The sequence below is a fragment of the Cannabis sativa genome, chromosome 5, assembly GCF_029168945.1.
Source record: "Cannabis sativa cultivar Pink pepper isolate KNU-18-1 chromosome 5, ASM2916894v1, whole genome shotgun sequence".
Classification (NCBI taxonomy): domain Eukaryota; kingdom Viridiplantae; phylum Streptophyta; class Magnoliopsida; order Rosales; family Cannabaceae; genus Cannabis; species Cannabis sativa.
In genome coordinates, this window is record NC_083605.1 from 59,487,856 (window position 1) to 59,514,799 (window position 26,944).

The 26,944-nt window shown below is 33.3% G+C and overlaps 2 protein-coding genes across 2 annotated transcripts; both read right to left on the reverse strand.

The window, feature by feature from the left end:
• Positions 1-14,345: 14,345 nt before the first annotated feature.
• Positions 14,346-25,394, reverse strand: LOC115717871 (uncharacterized). The gene is made up of 7 exons (XM_061116567.1): positions 25,335-25,394; positions 24,795-25,178; positions 24,375-24,677; positions 23,715-24,137; positions 23,175-23,558; positions 22,839-23,057; positions 14,346-14,651 (listed from the first exon to the last, which is right to left on the reverse strand). The coding sequence occupies exons 1-7, from the start codon at positions 25,392-25,394 to the stop codon at positions 14,346-14,348; spliced, it is 2,079 nt and encodes a 692-aa protein (XP_060972550.1).
• A 9-nt stretch (positions 25,395-25,403) lies between these two features.
• Positions 25,404-26,719, reverse strand: LOC133038420 (uncharacterized). Its single transcript, XM_061116568.1, has 3 exons — positions 26,564-26,719; positions 25,875-26,297; positions 25,404-25,757 (listed from the first exon to the last, which is right to left on the reverse strand). The coding sequence occupies exons 1-3, from the start codon at positions 26,717-26,719 to the stop codon at positions 25,404-25,406; spliced, it is 933 nt and encodes a 310-aa protein (XP_060972551.1).
• Positions 26,720-26,944: the final 225 nt, after the last annotated feature.

Sequence of the window (26,944 nt, forward strand, 5' to 3'; positions counted from 1 at the left end):
GTGTCCCGTTTAGGTGAGAGTCAAAGCTACCATCGATTGAATAGAGTTGTCAGCTCATATAAAATGTTAAACATTCTAGCAACCTTTTATTCGATCAAGATTGGAATCTAGCGTTCTCCCGTTTAGGCGAGAGTCAAGGCTATTCTATCTTATGAGCTTCCACCATTGTTTCATATTTTGTAAGTCAAATACAGTCGCCACCATTAGGGTGATCCATACCATATAAAACACTTACAAAACTACTTATCTTTCGAGATTAAACGGTGCGAACTTGCTAATGAACGTTCCTCCATTAGGGAGGATTACTCACTAAAACAAACGCTATGTAAAACCAACAATGGAGATCGAATGTCCTAATATTAAAGCTCATTATTTAAAGTGTATTTTCTTCTAATATTTATTTTAATCAATTTATTTTAAATATATATATTTATTTAATTAAAATTTCTAATTTAGAATGAAAAATTCTAAATATAAATTTTAATTTAATATTTATGAATTTTACTTAGATGGGTATGAAAATAACATGAATTATTTCCATCTTAGTAATAATTTCCAATAAATATTTAGAAAAATATTCAATTTAAGTTTCTACAAAATTAATTTAAATTAATTTACAACTTAAATTTAATTTTCAATAAATATATATTGCATTTCGAAAAATTAAAGTATTTAATAATACAATTTTCGAAATTGCTTGTTAAAATAAAATAAAATAAAAATAAATCCTGAAAAAATTATTCTAATTTAATGTTGGCCAAAAATTAATTAATGAAATTAATTTACAAAAAAAAAATATAATTTTCCTATTTAATTAAATATATAAGAAAAATTTAAAATATTTAAGTATAATGATGAAAATCAACTTAAATATTAATTTTCTATTTAATTAAATACACTAGAAAAATACTTCAAGCAAAACAGGTAATATCTATCTAGACTTTCATTGACTAATTAATTCATTTTCTAATGAAATATATTTTACTTCATTTATTTTAATTAATCATTAAATGAAAAAGTCATTGATTTAAGTTGATCCAAAATTAAAATAAATAATTTACAACTTTAATCTATTTTTCAAATAAAATTTGAAATTCTTGCATTTAAGAAATGCAATTTTGAAATTGTGGAAAAAGATTAATAAAATAAAATAAAATATTTTTTGAAAATTATTCAAATTTAAGTTATATGAAATAAGATTTCAAACTTAAAATAATTTTCAATTTTTATTAAATAACATGAAAATAATAATATTTAAGTATCATGGTGAAAATCAACTTAAATATTTAATTTTCAATTTAATTAAATGTATTAAATTCAAGAAATAAATAATTAAGTATAGAGAAGACTTAATTCTTAATTCTAATTTAATACTAGGAAAAGTATACTTTAAATTAGATTGTACCAAAATTAATTATTTAACAATTAATTTCACAATCTATGATATTTTCCTAATTAAATATTAGAAAATAAAATAACTAGTACTAGAAATAACTATCTAGAATAATTTCATTTACTAAGTGTTTTTCTAAAATTAACTTTAAAATATTAAATGAAAAAATAAATTTCATATATTTTAAAAGTTAATTATGTTGCTAATTCAATTTTAATTAGGTTAGACTAATCTAATTAACCTAATACAATTATTTAAATAAGGCAAATGGGCCTTCACAATTGGGGTGGTTCATGTGAGGGGGAGTTGGGTTCAGTATGTCGTACCCACTTCTATTGGCCCTCAACTCTCACACAAGGCCCAAAAGAGAGGAATTTAACCTTTAAATAAACAATTGTTATTCATTGAATAAGCCGAAATCTAATTGGGCCTAAATAAAATTACTTATGTCAAGTTTTATTTTAGCAACCTAGTCCATTTACTTAGTAAAAACTTAAATGGGCTTCCTATATGCATCTAAGCCCAATAGCAAACATATAGGCTCACACAGGTCAAATGATTTGGATGGGCCCTATCATGTTACTAGGTTTACACAGATGAAAGAAGTTCAAAATTTACCTGTTACAAATTATTCATAAGATCTATTGACAATTGGACTATGATTAAAATCAGATCATTGGATCTGTCAACAAGTTAATCATAGCAATTTAGATCAAATAAATAATAGGTTTGTTAAAAAAAATTTGAATAAACAATATAAAATTAAACAAACATTGTCCATGTAACAAATGTGAAATAAGATATTAATATAATTAAATTATTATTCTTAAACTAACCAAATAAATTTTGAAAATTTAGGTTTGTTAAAACAAACCTTAAAATCTCAAAATAAAGGAAACTAACTTTAAAATATCTAGGTTTATTTGAATCAAATTAAATTAAATATCATTTTCAAATCTTATAATTTAATTAAAATAAACCAATTTCAAAATAGATTTGGTTAGATAATCATTTAAATGCCAATATTAATTATTTAATAACTAAAAATTAATTATTAAATAATATTGTCATTTAATATATTTATAAATTAGACATATAAAGTCTCTTAATTAATAAATAAACCTAGAATCTCTTTTCTTTACAATTTCGCCGTTACTTATTGAAAATTCATAAAGTAGACATAGTCTAACTTTAGAATTATAATTGATTAATCAAAATCAATTAACTGAGTCTTACAAGCAGTATGGTCTCAACTAGTATGGGGACCATGGGTCTATATATCCGAGCTTCGAATAAGCAGATCAAGAATTTATATCTTAAACTCACTGACTTATTAATTCTTCGTTGAATCCACATATAGAACTTAGAATTGCACTCTCAGTATATAGAACGCTCTATATGTTCCACGATATAGACACGTCATTAGTTATCCATTGTTATAACCCTAATGTGATCAATGATCCTCTATATAGATGATTTACACTGTAAAGGGATTAAATTACCGTAACACCCTACAATGTATTTTATCCTCAAAACACTTAACCCTGTATAAATGATATTTCAACTAAGTGAAATGAGATCTCCACCATTTATTTTCGTTTGGTTAAGCTCGAAGGAAATCATCCTTTACTTTCTATTCGCCAGATAGAAGCTAGAGATTCCATATTTATGTTAGCGCTCCCACTCAATTGCACTACCGTGTTCCCAAAATGTACGTATCACCCTGACCCAAAAGTAGACTTAACTAACAAATCAAAGAACATGTTTAATACTCTTGAGATCGAACCTAAACATATCAGGATTAAGATCATTTGATCTAGGATCAACGGGTGATATTGAATTGAATAGATATTACGGTACATTCTAATATATCTAATCAAAGTTCAATATCGGTCCCTTCCGATGTATACTCCATACATCTGATACTGGTAAACTTTGCCAATGTCCTGGAAAGGACATAACACTTAGCCAAGGTGTAAGAATACCTATCACTGATTATCATGTCAGTCTAAATCCAGTGAACTGACAAATCAGAGAATAAACTTTCGAAAATATAATTAAGATTATATTCCACTGTGTTGACAACACTATAATCATTAACAAATTCATATGTTCTGGACTTAAATAGAATTTATACATTATATATATGTAATCATGAAATAAATCATGTGAACCATGCAACATTAAATCTTATTTCTGATCTTTATTAATAAAAAAATTTGATTAGATTGAAATGAGTTTTATTTAGGGCACAAAACTCAACAATTCTATATTTATGTTTAGCGCTCCCATTCAATTGTACTATCATGTTCCAAAAATGTACGTATCAGCCAGACCAAAATGTAGGCTTAACTAAGAAATCAAAGAACACAGATAAGACTCTTGAGATCGAACCTAACCATGTCAGGGTTAAGATGCGTAGACCTATGATCAACCATTGATATTGGCTTAGAAAGATATAACGGTAAGTTTAGTATATCTTATCTAAGATCAATATCGGTCTCTTCTAATGTATACTCCATACATCTGATATAGGTAAACTTTGCCAATGCCCTGGAAAGGACATCACACTTATCCAAGGTGTAAGTATACCTATCGCTGATTATCATGCAAGTCTAAATCCAGTGAACTGACAAATCAGGGAATTAAAATTTTGAACATATAATCATGATTATATTCCACTATGCTGACAGCACTATAATCATGAACAAATACATACGTCATGGAATTAATAGAATTTATACATTAAACAATCATGAAATAAATCATGCAACTTAAAATGAAATTTCTGATAATTATTAATTAGTAAATCTCATTATATTGAAATGTGTTTTATTTAGGGCACAAAACCCAACAACGCATTCCCCCTAAGATAACCGAGGTATCCCTTCCTCCTATAGAGGAAGGTTATTGTAATAGCCTATGATTAAGAGAATGGATTAGCAAAATCCTAACTAGTTGATTGAGTATTATTGTGAAGTTATATTATTATATAATTTAGTATATGTGAATTAATATGAGATTTGATATGTTAAGAACTCGTTGGTGAGCCAAGGGCATTTCAGTAATTTTGACCCGAGAAGGGTAAAACAGTTAAAATAATTTAAAAAGGTGCTTATTGACCTATTTAATTATATGGTATGTCTGTGTTGTCTTTTTCAGGTGTGTTCTGACAAGTTGGCACGGTATAGTCACAACTGGGTATTTGGGGCCGAACCGGGTTTGGGGCCGAAATACAATTTTGGGATAAATTATTGGCATTATATTTATAAGTGAATAATCTGAATTTTATTTTTGAAGAGTTATTTTGGAAATGACTATACTATCCTTGAAATGTCTATGTGAGAGTTATGTGACTTGTGGGCATTTTGGTAACTTTGCTTATTTGTGTTATAATTCAACAAAAAGCATTTTAATAAAAATAAGAGGCATTTGTTTTCCAGTTCTTTCTCCATAAGACAACCCCCTTCCCTCTCTCTCTATCCCTCTTTGTATTTTGTTAAAAAATTGGTGATTTGCTTGGTGTTCAAGCTTGAAATTGGAGGGTGTTAAATCTTGATCTTGGTTGGAACTTGAGGTAGTTCCTGTTCTTAATTTTTAGTTGAGTTTATTGCTAAAAATTTTATGTAGAAAAGCAAGAAATTTTGTGGTATTTTCTTGAAATGCATGTGACTTGAATTCATGTTAATTTTTATGGGTTTTGGCTTAGATTGTATGGCTTTGTAATTGATTTTGTTTGTTGAGCTCTAGGTGAGTTTTTACGGTAATTTCCATGTTTAGATTCAAGTCTTGCTTGATATTTCGTTGCTGGAAAAAAAAAAGAAGTTGAAGCTAGCTTGAAGTTTATGTGCTTGAATATGAGTTCTTAGTGATTTTGCTCAAGTTGGTGCTTTGAATTTTATATTGTTTAATTTGAAATTTTGATGTGTTTAGCTGGTGTTTAAGCATGAAAATTATGTATGTTAATGCCTGTTTAGGTACTTTCCATTGGGTGAATGATTAGCTTGAGTTGTGTTTGGGTTTGTGTTGAATTGGTTAAATTTTGGGGCTGAAATTTGTTGCTAGTTTTAGGTGTTGTTGGAGAGTGAATTAGGTGTAATTCATCTCAATATATTTGATTTATGCTAGGTGAAAGTTTGCTATAATTGTGGGCTGGTGTAGCATATAAATTGGTGTTTTTGGATGCATTTTCGTGGCTGGAAACTGGGTTTCCTGGATTTTTAAACCTAGTAGCTGCAGCTATTTTTGGCAGCTTATTGTATTTTTTTTTTTGTTTTTGTCTTGGTCATATCTTTTGACTCAGAACTTCGTTTGAGATGTTTTTTATATCGTTGGAAAGCTCGTTCCAAGCTCTATGCGAATATCTATAGTTTAAATGACAATTTTATAATTTGTGGAAATGGATTTAGGGATTAACCCTATACTTGTGTATGTCGGGATTGTGACTGGGATTACCGACACTTAGTTAGGAGCACCCGGGGATTCAGATTCTCCATATTTTTGGGACATCAGGTAAGATAGTAATTACCACGTAGAGATATGCACAATGGCGCTTATATGGAATATGATATATATGAGAAGCTAGCAACCGGGATTAGAGTTATTACTCTAATAGGGTTATTACCCTAGTAAATTATTAATATGCAATTGTTATGCCATGATATATATAGATATATATTGAAATTAAAGGTTATGTGTTCAAGGCATAATCGGGTTGGACTCGGTAATTAGAACCGAGATAAACCGTTCTAAGGCCTTATTCTAATTAGACGTGTGAGCGTAACACGTAGGTCTATGCCACATAGACATAAATAGGCGTGTGAGTGTAACACGCAAGTTTGTGTCATACAGACAAATATGAAATGGCATTATTATTTATTTGATGAGTTATATATGATTAACGATATATTTTACTGTCTTCCTGTGCTTGGCTCACGGGTGCTCTACTGTGCAGGAAAGGGTAAATCTGTCTTTGATCAGCCATGAGTATGGGAGTTGGGTGATGTATGTACATGTTCGGGCCACACTAGACCAAGCGGGTTTGAGTCTACCAATGTTGAAACTTTTGTAACTCTATTTTGCCGCTTAGGTCGGCTAAGGAGAAAGACTTGTAATATTTTGTAAAATGATTTTTGGGATCCTGAAACATGAAACTTTTGTTTGTAAGGTTAAAATTATTACAGGTTGATTTTCATTTTGTTTTTGTTTAAAGTTTCATTTCTGCGCTTATCTTATTAGTAATCTCGTTTAGGGGATTAGGGTTTCTTAATCATCTTGGGTAGCGTGCCTAAATGGTAGGACATTACAATTTGGTATCAGAGCGCCAAGATTTTTAAACTTCCTGTAGACCGGCCGAACGTGTACAATCATCGTCAAAGACAAGCTCAACTCATGGTGCAATAAGTGTTGAGAATAAATACTTCACTGCTTATGTGATCATTTAATTACCGCTTTCTGCTTTAGGCAGTATGTAAGCATCTAGAGTATTTATGTGATATGTGATGCCATGCTTAAAATTCTGTATGTTAAGTGTTTATTTATATGGAGTAAATAGTTGAGTCAGGGTTTAAGGCAATACGTGCATAAGTGTGGTATTGGTGCTTAACTCGGTGGGGTTGTTGATTACCGGGGTACTTGTAAAATGGACCCTCCACAATCATCTACACCGCAAGGCGAGTAAGTAGAGCCTGGGGTTGAGCAAACCAATCCACCGGCACTGCCTGCACCTCCGTAGAATCTGGAGGAGAATGCGGGGGTTGGCAATACTAATCCACCTGCTGACTGGCAGTAGATGTTTCAAGAAATGCGACGTATCAAACTTCGTCACGAAGAAGAGTTGGATCGATTAAGGCAACCGGCACTGGCTGCCCCTGTTGAGCAAGTGTAACCACCAGCACCTGGCCAGTGTTGGGTAACCAGGGGTTTATGATGTCGCATAGAGATTCTGTGTTTGAACGGTTTGTGAAGGTGCAACCTCCAACTTTTCTGGGAGGTACTGATATAATTAAGGCTGAGCAGTGGATGAGTACAATCACCCGTATCCTTGATAATATGGCAGTGACGGGAATAGAGAGAGTGAATTGTGCAGCTTTTATGTTGCAAGATCATGCCCACGTGTGGTGGGATATTGTGGGACAGAGTCGTGACGTCAGTGTGATGACTTGGGATGAGTTCAAGAGTTTGTTTGAGGAAAAAATTTATAACGTCACAGTGAAGACTTCACATATGGAAGATTTTGTGAAACTAACTCAGGGGAAGATGTCTGTGGCCGAGTACACTCTGGAGTTTGATCGGCTGTCCAAGTTTGCTGGTGATATGTTGCCCATAGATTTCACCAGGAAACAGAAATATTTGAGAGGACTGAATGCCACAATCAGTCGGGACTTGAAGATTACAACTACCCATGAAACTTTGTACAAGAAAGTGGTAGAGCTAGCCTTAATTGCTGAGGAGGCTGAGCAACAAGTAATAAAGGAGCAGACTGCAAAGGATGTCGTCACGGCATTGAACCCTGCTGCTTGTGGTAATATCAGTAAGGAGACCGACAATGGTAACCCTGATCACAAATGGAAGGTTGATGCTTCCGGAACATCAGGGGGTAATAGGATGTTTTGGGGAAAGAAACAGAGGTGGTCGTCAGGGCCACGGATCTTCATTCTTATCTTATCTTGAGTGTCCTAAATGCAAGAAACACCATCAGGGTGAATGTCGGGCCAAGACTTGTTTCCAATGTGGCATGGTGGGCCACTTCATCACAGATTGTCCTCAGGCCAAGAAAGAGGAGCCTAAGAAGAATGTTAGTAAGAACCCGGGATGACTTTTCACCATGACTCAGGCTGACACTGATGCTAGTCTGTCAGTGGTGAAAGGTCAGTTGTCTATAAATGGCTATTCTTATACTGTATTGTTTGACTCGGGAGCTACCCACTCTTATGTGTCAAGTAGAGTAATTGAAAGTTTCTATAAACCATGTGATATTTATGCTTCGGGGTTTGGTACCCTGCTACCTTCGGGAGACCTTATAGTATCCACTAGGTGGATTCGGTCCTTGTCCTTCTAGATTGACGGTTGTGAATTAACCTCCAATCTAATAGAATTACAACTGTCTAATTTTGATGTAATCCTGGGAATGGATTTTCTGTCTAAGTATGGGGCAACGATTGACTACAAGCGGAAGATGGTGGTGTTTGAGCCTGATAGTGCCAACCCAGCGGTGTTTGTGGGTAAAGTTCAAGGGGCACGCATACCAGGAATAACACTTTTGAAAGCTAAGGACTTGATGAGCAGAGGTTGTCTGGGATTCATAGTTACTGCAGTGGATACCAGCCGACCTGTGACATCTAGACCTGAGAGTACAAGATTGGTATGCGAGTTTCTTAACGTCTTTCCCAAAGATCTACCGAGATTGCCACCTATCCAAGAGATTGAATTTGTAATTGAGTTGGTTCCACGAGCGCAATCAGTATCAAAGGCACCGTATCAAATTGCTCCAGCAAAATTAAAAGAATTGGAGATACAACTGCAAGAATTACTGAATTTGGGATTCATAAGACCGAGTTAATCTCCTTGGGTTGCTCCGGTATTATTTGTGAAGAAGAAAGATGGGTCTCTGTGAATGTGTATAGATTATCGAGAGTTGAACAAGCTTACCATCAAGAACAAGTATCCTTTACCTCGAATTGATGATCTTTTCGATCAACTGAGCACTCGGGGTACCCTTTACCTCGTTCCAAGCTTACCATCAAGAACAAGTATCCTTTACCTCGTTCCAAGCTCTATGTGAATTTCTGTAGCTTAAATGACAATTTTATAATTTGTGGAAATGGATTTAGGGATTAACCATATACTTGTGTATCTTGGAATTGTGACTAGGACTACCGACACTTGGTCAAGAGCACCTGGGGATTTGGCATCTCCATATTTTCAGGACATCAGGTAAGACAGTAATTAGCACGTAGAGATATGCACAATGGCGCTTATATAGAATATGATATTTATGAGAAACTAGCAACCGGGATTAGAGTTATTACTCTAAAGAGAGCTATTATTGGCTTAAGGTTATTACCCTAGTAAATTATTGATATGCATAATTGGGTTGCACTCAGTAATTAGAACCGAGATAAACCATTCTAAGGCCTTATTGTAATTAGACGTGTGAGCGTAACACGTAGATCTATGTCACATAGAAATAAATAGGCGTGTGATCGTAACACGCAGGTCTGTGTCATACAGACAAATATGAAATGGCATTATTATTTATGTGATGAGTTATATATGATTAACGATATATTAAACTGTCTTGCTGGGCTTGGCTCACGGGTGCTCTACTGTGGAGGAAAGGGTAAATCTGTCTTTGATAAGCCATGAGTATGGGAGTTGGGCAATGTATGTACATGTTCGGGCCACACTAGACCAAGTGGGTTGGGGTCTACCAGTGTTGAAACTTTTTTTAACTTTGTTTTGTCGCTTAGGTCGGCTAAAAAGAAAAGACTAGTACTATTTTGTAAAATGATTTTTGGGATCTCGAAACCTGTAACTTTTGTTTGTAAGGTTACAATTATTTCAAGTTTATTTTCGTTCTGTTTTCGTTTAAATTTTAATTTCTGCGCTTATCTTTTTAGTAATCTTGTTTAAGGGAATACGGTTTCTTAATCATCTTGGGTAGCATGCCTAAATGTTAGGGCGTTACAGTTCTGATCCCTGGTCGCTTGAGTTACTGGGTAGATCAGGCTGATCATGGGGATTGTCCTACCCTGTTACATATTATTGAAAGTGTCCTTGCGCAATGAGACCTTCTATCTCATCCTTCAACTGACGACACTCTTTTGTGGTATGTCCAATATCTCCATGGTATTCAGATCGTTTTGTTGGGTCCCTTTTACATCTTGTGTGTCTCATAGGTTTTGGCTCACTAAAAACAAATTCCTATATATGTGTGAGGTAGATATTTTCCCGAGTTTCATTAAGCTCGATATATTCAACATAAAGGGGTATACATTTGTTGTGTTTCTTCTGTTTCTTATCCTTGGACAACCTTTTGGAATCATCTTTCCTCTTTGATCCTGAAGCTTCCAACTCGAATTCTTCAAAAGAATCATACCCCAATTGCCTTCCGGGTTCCCTGACATGATACCTCCTGAACTTATTCTCCAACTCGTCTATTCGCAAATGGAGTAAATCCCTTTGCTTTGGATCAAGTGGTTGACGAAGATTAGATTTTTTCAAGTTTAAATGTTCTCGTAGGTCTCATCGGTGGTGACAACTGTCGGATCTTGCTTTACCCATATACTGCATAATGCCTTTTTAATCATTGCTACGATGAGTGTCCTGTTGGGATTTTATGCCCTAAATAAAACCCATTTCAATCTAATCTGATTTGTTATCAGTAGAATATTAGAAATCAATTATGTTGACATGTAGTTTTCATGTTTATGGTTTTATGTGTACAAAATCTGTTAAGTCAAGAACTTATAGTTGTTCACAATTACAGCGATGTCAACACAGTGGAATGTGATTGTGATTATATGCTTCAAAATACAATGTCCCTGGTAAAGATATTGAATGTATGGAGTATACATTGAACTGGGATCGATATTGATCCTGGTAAAGATATTATAATCTTTCTGTTGTATCTTTCTAAGTCAATATCACTAATTGATCTTAAATCAAAAGATCTTAATCCTGACATGCTTAAGTTCAATCTCAAGAGTGCTATTCATCTTCTTTGATTTATTAGTTAAGCCTACTTTTTTGTCAAGGTGATACATACATTTTGGGAACATAATAGTACAATAGAGTGGGAGCGCTAGACATAGATATGGAATCCATAGCTTCTATCTAGACATAGAAGTGAAACGATGATTTCCTTCGAGCTTGGCTTAATAGAGATAAATGGAAGAGGTCTTGTTTCAGTGATTATATTAGGTCACTGAACTATGATTTATAGGAAGCTAAGTGTTTTAAGGATAAAATACATTGAGGAGTGAAACGGTAAATTTATCCTTACTTGGTGTAAATCATCTATAGAGGATCTTTGATTATTGAGATTAGAACGATGGTTAAATGTTTATAGTGTATCTATATCGTGGAATATATAGAGCATTCTATATGACTAAGAGTGCAATTCCAAGTTCTATGGTGGATGCAATAAGGAATTAATAAGTTAGGAAATTTACTTGGTAAATTCTAGTTCTGCCTATTGGAAGCTCAGTTGTATAGGCCCATGGTCCCCATACTAGTTGAGACCGTACTACTTGTAAGACTTAGTTAATTGATTTTAATTGATCAATTAAAATTCTAAAATTAGACTATGTCTAGTTTATGAATTTTCACTAAGCAAGGGCTTAATTGTGAAAAAAAAGAGATTGTAGGTTTTTTTTTGTTAATTAAGAGAATTTATTAAGTCTAATTAATAAATATGTGAAATGGAAATTTTATTTGATAATTAATTTTAATTATTAAATAAACAGTTTTGGCATTTAAGTGGTTACATTAGAAAAATGGCATTTTTAAGAAAATAAGAAAAAATTGTTGAAAAATGGCAAAATTCTAAAGTGGGGCCCACATCCTATTGTCGGCCACTTGAGAGGGAATTTCCATTTAATTTTTCCAATATTTTAATGCCAAATAATTCTAACCTAAGCCTAGGTGGTGGCCTATAAATAGATAGTGATGGCTCACCTCAAAAGATGATGAATTCAAGCCTTCAGTCAAATTTTCTGAGCCATCTCTTCTACCTACTTTGAACCACTCCTCTCTCTTCCTCTCTTCATATTTTCGTACCCTATAGTGATACAGTAAGTGCCCACACACATCAAGTGGTACTCAATCATAGTGTGTAAGTCTGTGAAGAATCCAGTTTCAAGAGAAGGTGATTCAGACACAGATCTTGGTGATACTCTACTATAGACAGGATACAAAGGTTAGAGATCTGAGTCGAAGGAGCCATTATTATTTGGCTGCACCCACTGTAAGGTTTCTGAAACTTTATATGTGTTTATTTACATTGTTTTAGAGATTCATATTTAGGAGGTTAAATAACACACATGGTAGTAAATCTAGATCCTGGTAAAACATATTCCAAAAACTGGCCTCAGAGCCATGGTAATGATTTACTTTCATGAAATATGAATTAAAACGATGTTTGTGTTGATTTGGATGGTTTCATGATGGTTTATGTGCTTCTTTGATGATTGTATGAAAATCGCAATGTATGTTGTAAAATATTTTTTATTAGTTCTGGAAATAGGTATACTGGAAATTAGACAAAAACTTAATGAATTTAGGCTTTTACAAAACCCAATTTGGGTTTTGTATGAATTAGTTATGATTTTTTGAATTTGGATCAAAATATCTAAAATCGGGTGCACACGTGTGCGTGCGCGGACCCTAGGCGTCACTCGGTCAACACGCCTCCTCAGACACGAGCTGACTGAGTTTTCTCAGACATTGCCTTGTCTGAAGGGCTGCTCACGCCGAGCATCCTCGGCATCAGAGGCTGCATACAACCTTATTTCTCGGTCAAGACTCCCCTTCCGCGCGCGTAGGGGTTTGCATTGCATACCCCTATGCACCAATTTTGTTTTCATCATATTTTTTGATTTAAAAATCGTTTTTCATTGAAATAAAATTCAAATTTTGGTAAAATTTTGTGTAGAATCTAAATTTTTAATTAAAAATCTAATTATTAGAATAAAATTAATTTTTAATTAATTAAAATTAGTTTAGATGTTAGTAGGCTTTGAATTTTAAAAATTTGATTTTTCACAAAAATAGCCTTATGATTAATTTTAAAATTTTAGATTATTTTATTTATTTTAATTATAAGATTAGATATTATATATTTTTATTATTAAAATTGGAATGATCTTATTTTGATATTAAAATATTTTTAAAAAAATAATCTAGTTTAAATTTCAAAATTTGCTAACCATATCATCTTTTTCAAAAAATTTTATTTTTGATATAGATTTTATTAAATTAAAATTATAAGATTTAAAAAATATTAGTTTTAACATTTTATCTTATTGGATATTTTTTTTTAATTAAAATTATTTTTGCAAAAATAACATGAAATTTTGAAAATTTGTTAGTTTAGGTTTGAATAAAAATTTTAAGGTTTCTAACCATAAAATTTTCAAACTTATTTTTTTGAATAAAATTCAAATATCCTAACCATAAAATATCTTATTTTTTTTTTTTCAAATTGTTTATTTTTGTAATATTTAATTTAATAAATTATAAGATTAAGAATAATATTAGGAATATCTAAATTTTAAAATTCAAGATATTATATTATATTATCTTTTTAGAAATTTTAAATAAACTTGAAATTTGAAAATTGGTTAGATATTTAAATTTAAGTTAGAATTTTGGATATTTAGGAGATTTGTTAGGTTTTTGAATTTTTTTGAAATATTCTCTAACAACCTAAATTTTAAATTCGAGTTAAGATATATTTTAAATTTTAAAATAGAGATATCTTTACCTACTTTTTAGTTATCTGTTACTTGTTGGGTTTGTAATGTTTTGATTATTTCTTTATTTATTTATTCAATTTTTTTTTACAAACCTATTATTTATTTGATCTAAATTTCTATAATTCACTTGTTGAAAGATTCAATGATCTAATTTTAATCATATTCAATTGTCAATAGATCTTATAAATAATTTGTAATAGGTAAATTTTGCAATTTCTTTCATCTGTGTAAACCTAGTAACATGATAGGGCCCATCCAAATCATTTGACCTGTGTGAGCCTATACGTTTGCTTTTGGGCTTAGATGCATATAGGAAGCCAATTTTAATTTTATAAATTAAATGGACTAGGTTGCTAAAATAAAATTTCACTTAAGTAATTGTATTTAGGCCCAATTAGAATTTGGCTTATTCAATGAATAACAATTATTTATTTAATGGTTTAATTCCTCTCCTTTGGGCCTTCTGTTGAGAGTTAAGGGGCCATTGTAGTGGGTACGACATACTGAACCCAGCCCCCCCTCACATTTATATTGAAATGTGATAAGTCATAGAAAATGTCGAGACCAGCTATCTCTAGAGCATTCACTTTCCCGCCAAGCCTCTCCACTTCGGCTCTCTGCTGCCTGGCCTCTGACTTATACTTCTCGACCTCAACTTTAAGCTCCTCCTCCTTAGTCTTCTTCTCTACTTCCAACCTGTGGAAGACGGTCCAGAGAACCTCCCTTTCCTCTTGAAGGTTGTTCACATCCTTAGAAAGGGAGGCAATGGCGGCTTCAAACTGATTGGAGGCTTGTAGTGTTGGAAATTATTTTACCAGGATCTTAGATGTACTCACAAGTAAGTTGATTAACACCCTAAATATGAACTTTCTAAAACGATGAAATAAACACATATAAAGTTTAGGAAACCTTACATTGGGTGCAGCGGAATTAAATGACTCCTTTCGTTCAGATCTCTAACCCTTATATCCTTTTTGTCGCAGAGTATTATCAAGATCTGAACCTGGATCTCTTTCTCTGAATCTTTGATGCTGAAACTCCTTTTTGCTGAAGATCTTTCTTCACGATCTTCCTCATTACGATTGAGGTATTACTTGCTGTGTGTGGGCACTACTCTAACACTAAGAAATTTCGAAATCTTTAGGAAGAAGAGAGAGAGGGAGTGGTCGGCCAAAGATAGGGAGAGAGAGAGACTCAGTTTTTCCTGAATGAAAAAGTAGAAAATTTAAGTGTTAATTTCCTAAAGCCTTCACTATCTATTTATAGCATTCCACTAGGGTTAGGTTTGAATTATTTGGCATTAAAATAATGAAATATCAGAGGGAAAACCCTACAAAAGTGGCCGGCCATACAATGTGGATTTGGGCCTCACTTTTTGCAATTTTGCAGTTTTATCTTTTCTGCATCTGATTTTCTCAAAAATGCCAATTTTCTAATTCAACCATTTAAATGCCAATTCTAACTATTTAATAAGTATAAATAATTATTAAATAATATTTTCATTTATCATATTTATTAATTGAACCATACAAAGTATCATAATTAACAAATATGCCCCTAAAACTCTTTCTTTACAATTTCACCCTTACTTAGTGAAAAATTCACAAATAGACATAGTCTAATTTGAGAATTATAATTGATTAATAAAAACCAATTATATGAGTCTTAAAAGCAATATTATCTCAACTAGTGGGGGGACCATGGGTCTATATAACCGAGCTTCCAATAAGCTGATCAAGAAATTATAACCTAAATTCACTGACTTATTAATTCTTCGTTGAATCCACGCATAGAACTTAGAATTGCACTCTAAGTATATAGAATGCTCTATATGTTCCACCATATAGACACATCATTAGTTATCCATTGTTATATTCCTAATTTGATCAATGATCCTCTATATGAATGATCTACACTGTAAAGGAATTAGATTACCATTACACCCTACAATGTATTTAATCCTTAAAACACTTAACCCCGTATAAATGATATTTCAGCTTATGTGAAATGAGATCTCCACCATTTATTTTCGTTTGGTCAAGCTCGAAGGAGATCATCATTTACTTACTATGTGCCAGATAGAAGTTATAAATTCGATGTTTATGTTAGCGCTCTCACTCAATTGCACTACCGTGTTCCCAAAATGTACGTATCACCCTGACGCAAAAGTAGGCTTAACTAACAAATCAAAGAACATGAATAGCCTCTCGAGATCGAGCCTAATCATAACAGGATTAAGATCATTTGATCTAGGATCAACTAGGCGATATCGACTTGAACTGCATATCTACTAACTATTTCTCCACCCCTATCAGTTCGCAAGATCTTTAACCACTTACCTTAATGGTTTTAACCGTTGCCAGAAATTTATGAATTTTTTTTAAAACATTTCAAATTTCTTTGCATAAGGTATAATCTACAGTTATCGTTTTAAGAATACAACGAAAAACTCATATCCACCCCTGAATGTACATGCATCTGCGAATGAGATGAACTACTTTCAGTGGATATAGGCATATTAACTCTTTGCAGAGATTGATCTTGTCAAAACCACTATGAACAAGATACAAAAGCCATAGATTAATAAAATGTGGTTGTGTCTTTTTGATGACTTAGGTATAGTTACATCAAAGAGTTATTAGAATAGTGCAAGTGGATCCTGGTCACAGAATACTAAACTCATATTCCATACAGTTTGAATCCATTAATAGAAGATGGATATTAAACACTTGGAAAGTGTAACTACATTGTATCCTGGAATTAGAAATATAATAAAATTTCTGTTTGAAATCTAAAATTAAAGTCAAACACTTAAATTTATACCAAATATAATGAGTAATTCTATCTTGGACCACCACTACTAATTTAACTCTAAGTCTAATTTGCCCACAAAGTAAGAGATTTTTAAGATTGAGGACTTATATCAATTGGGAATAGAATTTCGGGATTATAATCATATGCGTCATTTAATTTCTTAAGAAAAAATATAGAATGACATGAAATGATTTATAGACCATTCATCCAATGATATGTTATTGAGCTAATTCGAAATGAATAAGCTAAGAGGAATTAAGATAATTTCGTTCATAAATAAGAATCCAACGATGATTCGATTAGCGAGAGTCAAATTAATCTTATTTATACAATCTTCTTGTTTCATATCGTAAAAATACTAGTCTAAGGTCTCATCAATTGATGAACAACTAGATGTTGCATATACAATATTTATCTTTCGAGATCTAACACTATTATGTATGTCTAATGGTGAAAATCCACTAGGGATTTATCTCATTAGATAAACAAACCAAGTTAGACCAACAACGAAGATTCGAAATTAAACTACAACTTAATAACAGACAATAACATGGTTCAATATAAATTCATACACAATTCAGAAATTATTAAACATATAGCAAGTAGGAATGACAAGTGAAAATACTAAAACATACAATTCTAAATAATTTCCAAGGTTTTCAACAAACTGATATCAGTGTCCCGTTTAGGCGAGAGTCAAAGCTACCATCCATTGAATAGAGTTGTCAGCTCATCTAAAATGTTAAACATTCTAGCAACCTTTTATTCCATCAAGATTGGAATTCAGCGTTGTCCCGTTTAGGCGAGAGTCAAGGCAATTCTATCTTATGAGCTTCCACCATTGTTTCATAATTTGCAAGTCAAATATGGTCGCCACCATTAGGGTGATCCATACTATATAAAACACTTACAAACTACTTATCTTTCGAGATTAAACGATGCAAAATTGCTAATGAACGTTCCTCCATTAGGGAGGATTACTCACTAAAACAAACGCGATGTAAAAGCAACAATGGAGATCGAATATCTTAATAATAAAGCTCATTATTTAAAGAGAGTTGTATTTTCTTTGAAACTTATTTAATCTATTTATTTTAAATATATATTTATTAATTAAAATTTCCAATTTAGAATGAAAAATTCTAAATATAAATTTTAATTTAATATTTATAAATTTTACGTAGATGGATATGAAAATAACATGAATTTCTTCCATCTTAGTAATAATTTTCAATAAATATTTAGAAAAATATTCAATTTCAGTTGTTACAAAATTAATATAAATTAATTTACAACTCAAATTTAATTTTCTATTAATATATATTGCATTTCGAAAAATTAAAGTATTTAAGAATACAATTTTTGAAAATGCATGTTAAAATAAAATCCTGGAAAAATTATTCTAATTTAATGTTGGCCCAAAATTAATTAATAAAATTAATTTACAACAAAAAATATAATTTTCCTATTTAATAAAATATATATAAGAAAAATTTCAAATATTTAAGTATGATGATGAAAATCAACTTAAATATTAATTTTCTATTTAATTAAATACACTAGAAAAATACTTCAAGCAAAAACAGATAATATCTATCTAGATTTTCATGGACTAATTAATTTATTTTCAAATTAAATATATTTTACTTCATTTATTTTAATTAATCATTAAATGAAAAAATCATTGATTTAAGTTGGCCCAAAATTAAAATAAATAATTTACAACTTTAATCGATTTTTCAAATAAAATTCGAAATTCTAGCATTTAAGAAATGCAATTTCGAAATTCGATTAATAAAATAAAGAAAAAATATATTTTGAAAATTATTTAAATTTAGTTGAAAAAATAAATTTCAACTAAAAATAATTTTCCATTTAATTAAGTGTCATGAAAAAGAAATATTTAAGTATCATGATGAAAATCAACTTAGATATTTAATTTTCAAATTAATTAAATGTATTAAATTCAAGAAATAAATAATTAAGTGTAGAGAAGGCTTAATTATTAATCTCTAGTTTAATACTAGGAAAAATATACTTAAAATAAATTGTACCAAAATTAATTATATAAATAATTAATTTCACAATGTAAAATATTTTCCTATTTAATATTAGAAATAATAAGTAGTCTAGAGATAACTATCTAGAAAATATCTTATTGGACTAAGTATCTTTTCCACAAAATTTGAAAAAAAATATCTAATTTAAGTTGTATTTGAAAAAATTTAGAACTTAAATATTTTCAAATTTAAATTTAATTAAATATCAAAAATTAAGTTGTAACCACTTAATTTGAAAATATTCCATTTTAAGTTAATATTCGAAAAGATATCAACTTAAAAAATATCTAAAGAATCTTAATAACCAATTCCTAAAATTCCTCAAATTAATTTTGAAATTTTAAATCCAAAAGATATTAAGATTTAAGTTGATTAGTTATAAATAACTAATTTTCAACTTAAATAGGAATATTTAATGAAAAATTTAAATTAAGCTTCAGAAAGAATCCAGATGGCTATAATTCTATATTTAATTAAATACAAGAAAATACATATAGTTTAGCTTAGAATAAAAATTCATTAAACTATGGTTTTCTTAAATTAATTTCAAAATAAATGAAATTAATTATGTTGCTAATCAATTTTATTAGGTTAAACTAATTTAATTAACCTAGTACAGTTATTCAAATCAGGCAAATGGGCCTTCACAATTGGGATAGTTCATGTGAGGGGGTGCTGGGTTCAGTATGTCGTACCCACTACTATGGCTCCCAACTCTCACACAAGGCCCAAAAGAGAGGAATTTAACCTTAATTGAATAGGCCCAAAACCTAAATGGGCCTAAATAAAATCTATCAAGAACTATGATATTTTATTAAGCAACAACAACCTATATGTATCTATAATGAAATTAAACACATAGGCTCACACATGCACACAATTTGGATGGATCCTATCATGTTGCTAGGTCATACACAGATGAAAGAAGATTGTAAATATACCTGTTATAAATTATTTACTTGACCGAGGGAGCCATGAGTTAAAATCAGATCATTGGATCTGTCAACAAGTTAACCATGGCTATTTGCAATCCAGCAATAATAGGTTTTAAAAACTTACAAACAAGCTAAAACACATACTCCTGCAACAACGTTAGCTGGATAGTTGGATGTAGGATTTATTTAATTTTAAATAAATAATTTTAAAAAAAAATTAATTAAATAAATAAATAATTTATTTTCGAAAATTAAAAAAAAATTAAAATTTTTTTAAATATTTTCGAAATTAATTAAATAATATTTAAAATTAAACCTACAATTTTGAAAAATTAGATTTCAACCAACCTAAATATTATTTCAAAATTTGCTAACTACTTTTAAAAATTTAATATTATTTTATAGATAAAATTAAATAAAAAATTAAAAAAGATAAATAAATATCTTTTTTAGATTTTAAATGTAATTTAAATAAATAAAATAACAAAATTTAAAAGTTAGCAAAATATCTTACATCTATTTAAAATTACATGATTATAGTTATCTTATTTTAAATTTAAATAAGGTCAAATTATTTAAAAAAATATAATTTAAAAAATTTAATATCTGACCTTAAATTTAAAAATAAGATAAGATATAATCAAATTTAAAAATAAGATAGATTATTAAGCAAAAAGATAGATATTTAATATTTTTCAAATTCAAATTACACATGAATTAAATTTAAAAAATATTAATTAAATTAATTATGATAATTAGAATTGAATTAGGAATAGTAAATGTATAAATACAGAACTACACAAAAAATTGCAAGTTAAATCCATGAAAAAGCATGAAAAATCGAAGAAAAACGAAAAAATTGTGAGCAGTACGGACGGTATGCTGTGCATACTCGTCCGCGCGCGCATGGGGAGTGCATGGGCATGGTTTCTCGGCGCAGGGGGAAATCTGCATGATTTCTGCGCGCGGAATCGTGTTGCTCAATCCCGAAATTTTTCTGAAACTTTAAAAAATCATAACTAATTCAAATTAAATCGAAATTGAGTTCTGTAAAACAAGTAACTTGCTTAATTTTTTCCATACTATCCAATAAAAATAATTCCAGAAACTGATATTCAATTATTTTTCACAAAAGTTTACAAACATGAATCAATCATCATATAACACTCAATACAACATGATACCATCCAAAACATCAAACAATCGTTTTAAAGTCCAAATTTCTTGGAAGCAAATCAATTACCATGGCTCTGAGACCAGTTGTTGGAAATTATTTTACCAGGATCTTAGATATACTCACAAGTATGTTGATTAACACCCTAAATATGAACTTTCTAAAACGATGAAATAAACACATATAAAGCTTAGGAAACTTTACATTGGGTGCAGCGGAATTAAATGACTCCTTCCGTTCAGATCTCTAACAATTGTATCCTTTCTGTCGCAGAGTATTATCAAGATCTGAACCTGGATCTCTTTCTCTGAATCTTTGATGCTAAAACTCCTATTTGCTGAAGATCTTTCTTCACGATCTTCCTCACTATGATTGAGGTTTTACTTGCTGTGTGTGGGCACTACTCTAACACTAAGAAATTTCAAAATCTTTAGGAAGAAGAGAGAGAGGGAGTGGTCGGCCAAAGATAGGGAAAGATTGAGGCTCAGTCTTTCCTGAATGAAAAAGTAAAAAATTTAAGTGTTAATTTCCTGAAGCCTTCACTATCTATTTATAGCATTCCACTAGGGTTAGGTTTGAATTATTTGGCATTAAAATAATGAAAATATCAGAGGGAAAACCCTACAAAAGTGGTCGGCCATACAATGTGGATTTGGGCCTCACTTTTTGCAATTTTGCAGTTTTATCTTTTCTGCATCTGATTTTCTCAAAAACGCCAATTTTCTAATTCAACCATTTAAATGCCAATTCTAACTATTTAATAACTATAAATAATTATTAAATAATATTTTCATTTATCATATTTATTAATTGAACCATACAAAGTATCATAAGTAATAAATATGCCCCTAAAACTCTTTCTTTACAATTTCACCCTTACTTAGTGAAAAATTCACAAATAGACATAGTCTAATTTGAGAAATATAATTGATTAATCAAAACAAATTATATGAGTCTTACAAGCAATATTATCTCAACTGGTGGGGGGACCATGGGTCTATATAACCGAGCTTCCAATAAGCTGATCAAGAATTTATAACCTAAATTCACTGACTTATTAATTCTTCGTTGAATTCACGCATAGAACTTAGAATTGCACTCTCAGTATATAGAATGCTCTATATGTTCCACAATATAGACACATCATTAGTTATCCATTGTTATAATCCTAATTTCATCAATGATCCTCTATATGAATGATCTACACTGTAAAGGGATTAGATTACCGTTACACCCTACAATGTATTTAATCCTTAAAACACTTAACCCCATATAAATGATATTTCAGCTTATGTGAAATGAGATCTCCAACATTTATTTTCATTTAGTCAAGCTCGAAGGAGATCATCCTTTACTTACTATTCGCCAGATAGAAGTTATAGATTCCATGTTTATGTTAGCGCTCCCACTCAGTTGCACTACCGTGTTCCCAAAATGTACGTATCACCCTGACCAAAAAGTAGGCTTAACTAACAAATCAAAGAACACGAATAGCCTCTCGAGATCGAGCCTAATCATAACAAGATTAAGATCATTTGATCTAGGATCAACTAGGCGATATTGACTTGAATAAATATTACGGTAAGTTTAATAAATCTAAGTCAAAGTTCAATATCGGTCCCTTCCGATGCATACTCCAAGCATCCAACCTGAGCTTTACTTTAACCAATGCTCTGAAAAGAACATAGCACTTCTCCAAATGCAAGTAAACTCTGTTGTAGATTATCAAATCAGTAAAACCCTGTGTCTGATAAATCTATGAAACTTTATTCACATAGTCATGTTTACGTTCCAATGTGTTGACAACACAATAAACAGGATCTAGTATGTGAAAAAGGGTTTCAGATGAATTTATACATTATGTACATATAATAATGAAATAAATCATGTGAACCATGCAACATTAAATGTTATTTCTGATCTATATTAATAAGTAAATCTGATTATATTGAAATGAGTTTTATTTAGGGCATAAAACCCAACATGTAGATCTTTGGTCAGGTTGGCCACCTTCTTCTCAGCAGTAAGAAGTTTCTTGTTGACCTCTCCCAGTTCCATCAGGATAGCCCCAAGCTGAACCCTGGCTTCATCGGCATCCTTCCTGGCCAAGTCCACTTTCGCCTGCATAGTGTTAGAAATGGCAGTATTCTTACAGGTAGCCGACTTAGCTCGGGAATAAGCATAAGCCATCATTAGACCAATCTGTACAGAGAAAGAATTTTAACAGCTGAACTAAGAGAAGAAGGACAAAAGGAAATGTGAATATAAATGTGATAAGTCATAGAAAATGTCGAGACCAGCTGTCTCTAGAGCATTCACTTTCCCGCGAAGCCTTTCCACTTCGGCTCTCTGCTGCCTGGCCTCTGACTTATACTTCTTGACCTGAACTTTAAGCTCCTCCTCCTTAATCTTCTTCTCTTCTTCCAACATGTGGAAGACGGCCCAGAGAACCTCCCTTTCCTCTTGAAGGTTGTTCACATCCTTAGACAGGGAGGCAATGGCGGCTTCAAACTGATTGGAGGATTGTAGATCTTTGGTCAGCTTGGCCACCTTCTTCTCAGCAGTAAGAAGTTTCTTATTGACCTCTCCCAGTTCCATCCTGATAGCCCCAAGCTGAACCCTGCCTTCATCGGCATCCTTCCTGGCCAAGTCCACTTTCGCCCGCATAGTATTGGAAATGGCAGCAATCTTAGAGGTAGCCGCCTGAACTCAGGAATAAGCATAAGCCATCTTTAGACCAATCTGCACAGAGAAAGGATATTAAAATCTGAACTAAGAGAAGAAGGACAAAAGGAAATGTGAATATAAATGTGATAAGTCATAGAAAATGTCGAGACCAGCTGTCTCTAGAGCATTCACTTTCCCGCGAAGCCTCTCCAATTCGGCTCTTTGCTGCTTGGCCTCTGACTTATACTTCATGACCTTAACTTTAAGCTCCTCCTCCTTAGTCTTCTTCTCTTCTTCCAACCTGTGGAAGACGGCCCGGAGAACCTCCCTTTCCTCTTGGAGGTTGTTAACATCCTTAGACTGGGAGGCAATGGCGGCTTCAAACTGATTGGAGGCTTGTAGATCTTTGGTCAGCTTGGCCACCTTCTTCTCAGCAGTTAGAAGTTTCTTGTTGACCTCTCCTAGTTCCATCTGGATAGGCCCAAGCTGAACCCTGGCTTCATTGGCATCCTTGTTGGCCAAGTCCACTCTCGCCCGCATAGTGTTGGAAATGGCAGCATTCTTAGAGGTAGCCGACTTAGCTCGGGAATAAATATAAGCCATCTTTAGAGCAGTCTGCACAGAGAAAGAATATTAAAAGGTTAACTAAGAGTAGAAGGACAAAAGGAAATGTGAATATAAATGTTATAAGTCGTAGAAAATCTCGAGACCAGCTATCTCTAGAGCATTCACTTTCCCGTCAAGCCTCTGCACTTTGGCTCTCTCCTGCCTAGCCTTTGACTTATACTTCTCGGCCTAAAATTTAAGCTCCTCCTCCTTAGTCTTCTTCTCTTCTTCCAACCTGTGGAAAACGGCCCGGAGAACATCCCTTTCCTCTTGAAGGTTGTTCACATCCTTAGACAGGGAGGCAATGGCGGCTTCAAGCTGATTGGACGATTGTAGATCTTTGGTCAGGTTGGCCACCTTCTTCTCAACAGTAAGAAGTTTCTTGTTGACCTCTCCCAGTTCCATTCGGATAGCCCCAAGCTCAACCAAGGCTTCATCGGCATCCTTCCTGGCCAAGTCCACTTTCGCCCGCATAGTGTTAGAAATGGCAGCATTCTTAGAGGTAGCCGACTTAGCTCGGGAATAAGCATAAGCCATCTTTAGAGCAGTCTGCACAGAGAAAGAATATTAAAAGGTGAACTAAGAGAAGAAGGACAAAAGGAAATGTGAATATAAATGTGATAAGTCATAGAAAATGTCGAGACCAGCTGTCTCTAGAGCATTCACTCTCCCACGAAGCCTCTCCACTTCGGCTCTCTGCTGCCTGGCCTCTGACTTATACTTCTTGACTTCAACTTTCAGATCCTTTTCCTTAGTCTTCTTCTCTTCTTTCAACATGTGGAAGATGGCCCGGGGAACCACCCTTTCCTCTTGAAGGTTGTTCACATCCTTAAACAGGGAGGCAATGGCGGCTTCAAACCGATTGGAGGCTTGTAGATCGTTGGTCAGGTTGGCCACCTTCTTCTCAGCAGTAAGAAGTTTCTTATTGACCTCTCTCAGTTTCATCCTGATAGCCCCAAGCTGAACCCTGCCTTCATCGGCATCCTTCCTGGCCAAGTCAACTTTTGCCCGCATAGTGTTGGAAATGGCAGCATTCTTAGAGGTAGCCGACTGAACTCAAGAATAAGCATAAGCCATCTTTAGACCAATCTACACAGAGAAAGGATATTAAAATCTGAACTAAGAGAAGAAGGACAAAAGGAAATGTGAATATAAATGTGATAAGTCATAGAAAATGTCGAGACCAGCTGTCTCTAGAGCATTCACTTTCTCGCGAAGCCTCTCCAATTCGGCTCTTTGCTGCTTGGCCTCTGACTTATACTTCATGACCTTAACTTAAAGCTCCTCCTCCTTAGTCTTCTTCTCTTCTTCCAACCTGTGGAAGACGGCCCGGAGAACCTCCCTTTCCTCTTGGAGGTTGTTAACATCCTTAGACTGGGAGGCAATGGCGGCTTCAAACTGATTGGAGGCTTGTAGATCTTTGGTCAGCTTGGCCACCTTCTTCTCAGCAGTTAGAAGTTTCTTGTTGACCTCTCCTAGTTCCATCTGGATAGGCCCAAGCTGAACCCTGGCTTCATTGGCATCCTTGTTGGCCAAGTCCACTCTCGCCCGCATAGTGTTGGAAATGGCAGCATTCTTAGAGGTAGCCGACTTAGCTCGGGAATAAGCATAAGCCATCTTTAGAGCATTCTGCACAGAGAAAGAATATTAAAAGCTGAACTAAGAGAAGAAGGAGAAAAGGAAATGTGGATATAAATGTGATGAGTCATAGAAAATCTCGAGACCAGCTGTCTCTAGAGCATTCACTTTCCCGCCAAGCCTCTCCACTTGGGCTCTATGCTGCCTAGCTTTTGACTTATACTTCTCGACCTCAACTTTAAGCTCCTCCTCCTTAGTCTTCTTCTCTTCTTCCAACCTGTGGAAAACGGCCCGGAGAACCTCCCTTTCCTCTTGAAGGTTGTTCACATCCTTAGACAGGGAGGCAATGGCGGCTTCAAGCTGATTGGAGGATTGTAGATCTTTGGTCAGGTTGGCCACCTTCTTCTCAGCAGTAAGAAGTTTCTTGTTGACCTCTCCCAGTTCTATCCGGATTGCCCCAAGCTGAACCCTTGCTTCATCGGCATCCTTCCTGGCCAAGTCAACTTTCACCCGCATAGTGTTAGAAATGGCAGCATTCTTGGAGGTAGCCGACTTAGCTCGGGAATAAGCATAAGTAATCTTTAGACCAGTCTGCACAGAGAAAGAATATTAAAAGCTAAACTAAGAGAAGAAGGACAAAAGGATACTGTCAGGATAAACTTGATCAGCCAGCTCTAGAGAAAGGTCATTGTTTGCCCCAGCCAATTGCTCGTTCACCTCAGGGACCGACCGATTCATATAGTGATTGATTATTTCAATTGGGGCCTTGGTCTCTGGGTGCGGTACCAGAGGTAGGGTAGGGGCCTTGGTTAGCTCAAATTTGCCCTTCGACTTCTCTATGGGACTGTAGGATCTACAAGGGTTTGCTCCTTGGAGAGGGCAATGACCATTTCAGTTGGTGTCTTCTCTCTGGACGGGGTTGGCTCACCGCCCTTGGACTTCTTAGCCGGAGGAGATAAGCCAAAGCTTCCTCCCACTCTCTTTTTTAGAGCCTCAAGCATCTTCTGAGACATGTTTGCACAAAATGAAAGTAACATCGTTAGAAAAAGCATGAGAAATATGAAGGCATAATAATCAAGAAGGCTAAAAGCAAGATGGAGTATCCTGCACTTTGGCAGAAGCATTTGCCCGAGCAAGACCTAATGGGGCATCGTCATCCGACGAGTCTTCTTGCTCCTCCAGAACGGGTTTCCCCTTCCTACTACAGGGGTGGATGGCCGAGCAGGTAGACTGGACTC